This window comes from Merops nubicus, unplaced genomic scaffold, assembly GCF_000691845.1.
Source record: "Merops nubicus isolate BGI_N331 unplaced genomic scaffold, ASM69184v1 scaffold19817, whole genome shotgun sequence".
In the NCBI taxonomy this organism is placed as follows: domain Eukaryota; kingdom Metazoa; phylum Chordata; class Aves; order Coraciiformes; family Meropidae; genus Merops; species Merops nubicus.
In genome coordinates, this window is record NW_008621230.1 from 1,417 (window position 1) to 7,508 (window position 6,092).

General features: G+C 49.7%; 1 protein-coding gene across 1 annotated transcript in view; it reads right to left on the reverse strand.

Annotated features, from left to right (window-relative positions):
* Positions 1-676: 676 nt before the first annotated feature.
* The window catches only part of TEAD4 (TEA domain family member 4), a 41,209-nt gene continuing 35,793 nt past the window's right edge, over positions 677-6,092 (reverse strand). The window contains exons 9-11 of the mRNA XM_008944409.1: positions 4,986-5,126; positions 3,528-3,680; positions 677-911 (exon numbers count right to left, since the gene is read on the reverse strand). Coding sequence (XP_008942657.1) covers positions 798-911; positions 3,528-3,680; positions 4,986-5,126 — 408 coding nt within the window. The 3' untranslated portion in view covers positions 677-797. The remainder of the gene's footprint in view (positions 912-3,527; positions 3,681-4,985; positions 5,127-6,092) is intronic.

The window sequence follows — 6,092 nt, forward strand, 5'->3', positions numbered from 1 at the left end:
GATTGGATGTTGGGGAGAATTTCTTCCCTGAGAGAGTGGTCAGGCACTGAAGGGGCTGCCCAGGGAGGTGGTGGATTCCTCCACCAAAGAAAGGTTGGCCTCCCACCCTCATGCCCAGCATGCCCAGGGAGGTGGTGGAGTCCTCCACCAAAGAAAGGTTGGCCTCCCACCCTCATGCACAGAAGACAGAAGCAGTATCCAGGCTCCAAGAGCAAGAAGGCTGAAGCAGCCTGTGACAGCACAGCAGCCAGGGTGGACACGGGACAGGCAGGCACACAGGTTACATGTGCAATCTCTGTACCTGTGTGTGGCCACACGTCTAACTGACAGCTGTGTGGCATGGTCAGCACCTCTGTGCACGTGTTGACCCACCAGTGGGTGTACACCAGGCCCACACTCCAGCTGGTGGCACCATGAACATTTTCAGGCTGCTCACATGTGGTCAGACTTGTGGAAGCTGCTGCCACTGCCCTACCTGTGTGCTCAGGGGCATCCCACCCCTTTACGTGTGTGATCACACCCTCTGTGTGCTTTGTGGGAAGCAGATTCCAGAGGATGCTGTTTGTGGTGAAACCCTTGAGCAGTTATTACCTGTTTGACTCCAAGTCTTTTCCCCATTTGCACAAACCTGGAGCTACAAACGTGTTTCACTGTCGATCACAAAAGAGCTCAGAGGTGCTTTTCTGAAAATACATAATATCTGCAGTTTATTCTTTCAGTTTGGTAGGAGGGGCAGGGGCTGTAAAGCACAGGCTCTTCTCTCAGACAGGCATCCCACGGGTGGCTCGGGGCAGTCTCTAGTCCTTCACCAGCCGGTAGATGTGATGCTGGGCACCATGGTCACTGGCTGACACCTCAAAAACATATGCTATGCACAGCAAGGTCTCCTGTGTGTCCCTGTTTGTCACAACCTAGGCAGAAAAGGAGAAGAAGCTGAGATGGCAACTGCTGTTTCTCTGCCCACGTATTCCAGCACACTTAACAGAGCAAAAGGTCACAGGCAAAGAACAGGGAAGCACAGACTGATACACAGCTCAGCCACCACAACCCCCAGTCTGTGCCCTCGCTCCCAAGCAGAACACTTTGGCAGCATCAGACTACAGTGCTGTGAAGAGACAGGGAGGTGAGCAGAGCCTACTGTGGAGAAATCTGTGACCAGGCAGTGACCACAGAAGTGGAAGCAGGTGCATGAGGTCCTCTACTCCCCACACCTTGGTGTTACAGACTTCACCAGAGAAGGTCTTTCACAGAAAATCTCTTCCTGCTGTTTGTTTGGTACAGAGAAGTCACCTCCCGTGGCACATCCACTCCTGCTCACGTGTTGATACATCACAGCCAGGACAAGTTCTTTCCCTCTGTCTACTCCTGCCTGTCAGTGGTAGACACAGACCATGAAGATTATAGAGTCTAACTCATTGTGCAGGAGACAGGTTTGACTCCAGCACACCTCCCATTCCATACACTCTAGATGTCAGAAGGATGGCTGTCACACTCCTGCCTTCCTACAGAAACTTTTTCCCCCATTTCTTTTTCTATGGTCCCTCAGGAACTTCAGCCTCCCTGCAGAGTGTCAGCAGCACGGTGATGGAACAGTGTTGTCCTAGTTTCAGGATCAGGTACTGGCTACACTCCATGGCAGGGACAAGCAAAATGTTGCACTCAAAGCTCCTAGCTCAGCTTCCCTCTCTGCCACTGCACAACTTTGCACATTCCTGTCATCCCAGTCTGTGCCGTGGCTAAAGCTTCGAGCAGCTCCCTCCTGCTGGAAGAGACGTTTGGATCAGCAGCACCACCTGAACTGCAGAAGAAAAACACACCAGCTGGACACCTGAACTGCAGGAAAGGCCAGCTGTTCTTGTGAACACAGAAAAGAGCTGTTTTCAGTCTTCCTTATTAACCTTAGCAGCATGATTTTGGTCTACTCTGTTTTCTCTTCTTCATTATTAGGTTTGCAGAACTAATAACAGTTTGCAGCTGAACTAACCCTTCTCCTCTCTTCTGCAGGCTGTTGAGTTACACACAGGTGTGATGGGGCATTTTCTGAAAAACAGGCTCTGAAGTCTTGGAGGGCTAGAGCCACAGCAATGTGCAAAGCAAGATAAATCATGCTTGGGAGATTAGGGGTATTTAAGTCCATGAAAGGGTCTAGAAAAATGATAATTAGACTTGCCTCAGAAGCTGGTAGTGGGGACTGAGGACTAGCAGCAGGCCTTGTGTTAAGCATGACCATTTTTCAGCTCTCCAGTGGGGAGCAGGGGGTAGAAAATGCTCAGTCTGCTGCTCAGGGAACAGGACTGCAAGGCAATATATAAAAGGCTGTGCCAGCACCCACATGACACATGACTCTGTGACAGGAGGTAAGGGAAGGACATGAGATTACTCAAAACAAAGCCCCAGAAGAAGTATAACGTTATGACAACTCTGTTCATAAAGTTCATAGCAAGCACTGGCCTGACTTAGAAATGAAACATACAGAAACCAGTCACACAGACCCTCCACCTCTCTGTCCCTGCCCCCTTCATGCCTTTTCTATCTAAAAAAACCTCTTAGCATTTTCCAAATGGTAAAGACCTTGCTACAAACATGAAAAAATAAAGCCTCCTAAAGCCCTGTGAGTTATAGTATTAACCTTGTGTTTCATAGCTGAGGTTCCTGAGCCACAGAGCAGTGAAATGAGTTTCCTGAAGTCCCACAAGATCACCAGAGAATGGAATGAAGACCACTTGATTTCCATTCTTTCACACAGCCACTAGCATCTCTTCTACTTGCCCAACCTCAAGTTTTCTGGGCAAAGATCTGTGACATCTTGTAGAGGTGAGCACAGAACTCATTCCAATAAGAAACTCACAACCTTTTAAGCTGTCTTTGCTCTCTTCCCAAATTTAGGCTGCATCTGAGCCTGGAAAGACTCCTGATATAACAGACACTAATGCAAATCTAGCTGCTGTAGCCTTGTGGTACTGCCCTACCCAGAGGCTGCAGTGATTCATGGAAGTGTCACAGAGCTTCCCCCAACGTGCCACTTCCTTCACTTGCCTCTGTATTCTTTCCAGGTTCAAGATGGTCCTTGGGGAAACAACTTCCCCCACAACCTGGTGAGTGAAGAACTCTTCCCATGACAAAATTACACAGCCACTTAACAGTGCTCGTTTGGTTGTTGGTTTGGGGTTTTGGGTTTTTTTAATCACATAAAAAAGGCCAAGGCCCACGAAGGACCTCAGTGTCTGCCCAGCAGTGGAATGAGCATTTCCTTCACTGATTTTGCATCCTCCTTCTTCCCTTACAGCTCTAGCTGGTGAGTTCTCCCTTTCATTTTTTTCTCTCTTACTCAGGTCTCTCAAATTCTTCTGCTGCTTGTCTGCACGGTTACTATCTCTAGAGCTCCATGAGTGATCCTGAGGTGCAATACACACGAGACACAGTTCAGGATGCTGAGCTCTGAAAGGCAATCTGCTGTCTCAAAACAGTAACTCCTGCCTGGGGCTTACGTGTTTCCAAGCTCCAAGCAAACCAGCTGCAAGTCCCACCTGTAGGATGGTGAAGTTCTCCAGCACGCTGTTCATCATGTACTTCTCGGGGAGGTGCTTGAGCTTGTGGATGAAGTTGACCATGTACTCGCAGAGCGGGGAGCGGTGGATGCGGTAGCAGTAGTGCCCGTTCTCGTAGCGCGCGTACTCCGTCTGCAACGCAACGGGCAGGGGCTGGGCCAGGGCAGCACTGAGCACACAGCAGCTGCAGAGAGGGCACTGCACTGGCACCTTCAGCTCCTTTCACTGACAGTAACGAGCTGCTGAATCACTCCTCTGCAGTGCTTTGCACCAACGTCTGTCTCCTGGAGCCCCCCACTTTCTTCAGCTCCATTTTTTTCTTTAGAAGACTAAAGCAAACTGCCAAGGAGCTGTGAAGGGTGAGTCAGAGGAGCAGAGCAACTGCCAGCTATACTATGGTCTGTATCTCTAATGGAGAAATATTAGCTGTGAATAAATGGAAAAAGTGAACAACTCCTGCTTTAGCAAGACCAGGAAGCTCCCAGTGACAGTGGTAGTCATATGCTCAAGGATGCTTCACAGCTGGGAAGGACTTATGCCTTCCAGTGTCTGTGAGAGAACACAGTACGTCCGCCCCCCTGTGTGACAGGGTCTGGCCAATGTTAGAGGGATTTTTTTGTTCACATTCACATCTTAGCTCCCAGGTCTTTCATCTTCCTTTGAGCAGATGCTGAAGCTGGATTCTATTATTTCACAGCAGACCCTTAAATTCCCTTTACCTCCTTCCACTCCAAGAGCTTGGTCTCCTTTCCTGTGCACCACGACACCTTTCTGTGGCCTAGCTCTACCACCACCAAGGGCATGGCCAGACCTCAGGCATGACTATTGCCTGACTGGAGGTGGGTCCTGGGGAATAATGTGGCTTGAACTGGCTGCTGACACGAGGCCCCCTGGTGTCCTGCACACAGCCACCCCAGACACACGCACAGCTATGCAGCTCCACTCTGCTTGAGCCCTGAGGTGACAGCAATACGATCAGCTTCCCAAAGCTGTAAGGCAGCAGCCAATTACTGCAGCCTATTAATTAATGGCTATAGCCTATGATCATTTAAAAACACTGATGAAAGTAAGGTGTTGCCTATTTGTTTTAACCTTTCTGGACTACAAAACTGGGTTTCCTAGTTTTAATTTGCTCCCTCAAAAAACCCAGGGAACTACCAGAGCTGAGTGTCTTACACATTCACAAGCCTTCAGAAACTGATTTAAGGGAAAAATAGCAAACACCACCAGAGCGACAGTGAAGTCCTGAGACAGAGACATGTTGCAGGCTGGAGCAATCTTATGCCTGCATGTCTCACAAATAGTAATCTGTGGCATCCGTCTCCCTGACAACAAGCATGGAGAATATTTTGCCTTGAGATATACGCAGGATATAAATACCTGAAGTGACAAAACAGCAGCTAGAGAGAATCTTGCACCCATGTGTCAGATCCCTACCTCCACTTTCTCCACTACTTGCTTTCCAAAGGAACACACTTTGGTGGAACAGGTAATGACCATGTTTTCTGGACTCTCATATTGGCTGGAAACACCATAGAAAGATCTGGATTCATCGTCAATATTGGTGTTCAAATCAGCCTGCCAAAAAAAAGGCAAAAAATAGAAGGTTATCAACAGATGGTTGTGGCACTTTTTCACCATTACTTTGTGTAGCCAAATTGTAAGGTCCTGGAGTGTCCAGAGCTCCTTAAGCTGATTGAAGCGCATCAAGCAAGGAGGGGGATTCTGAAGAGTGTGCATTAAAACCCAGTTCCCACTTCAGAAGGTGGTGCTGGGATTTGCATACACAGTGGCAAAATCCAGCAGAACATCCCCTCAACATCAAGAAGAAATGACACAGCCACCTGCCTTAGCTGACATTTACCCCAACTGAAGGGTGCCAGGACAGCACGGAGGTGCTCCCGAAGCGTGTGGGGAGCAGACAGGAGGGCAGTGCAGAAGAAGAGCAATGCATTGCACTCCAGCCGACAGGACAGACTGAGCTGCCTCACCCAGGAGGAAAAGCGAGGGCACAGCAACTGTAATAAAGCTTTTGCACCCTGGATATGCAGGTGAGGGGAAAGGGAGAGCAAAGAGAGGAGGAATGTGTGAGCGCTCACACATTAGGCTCAGGTACTACAACCTGAAGAATGTAAGTAGAGAGGAAGCAGCACAAGGAAGGTAGGTTGCTGATGGATCCAGCCCAGTTCCACCCAAATACAAACTCAGCTCCATTAGCAGCCAGTTTGCAGATGTGGGTGCCCTGGGTTGCCCAGCTGAAGCCTCGTGTTGGGACCCAGCTCCCAGAAATGCTCATTGTCCAATGCTCCCAGCAGGGGTCCTCCAAACTGCAGCTATGAAGAGGAGAAGTGGCTCCTCAGGGCTGCCCAGCCCGGCTCCCTCCTGCCCAAACCTTCCTCCTGTCCAGACTGGGCAGAGCTCCCTGCACCCCCCAGGCCCAGGTCCCAGCTCACACCAGCAGAGCAGCAACAATCAGTTCCCACAGCCCCCTTCAGACTCTCCTGCCCTCCCTGCTGAACTGAGGGAAACAGGACACTGGAGGGA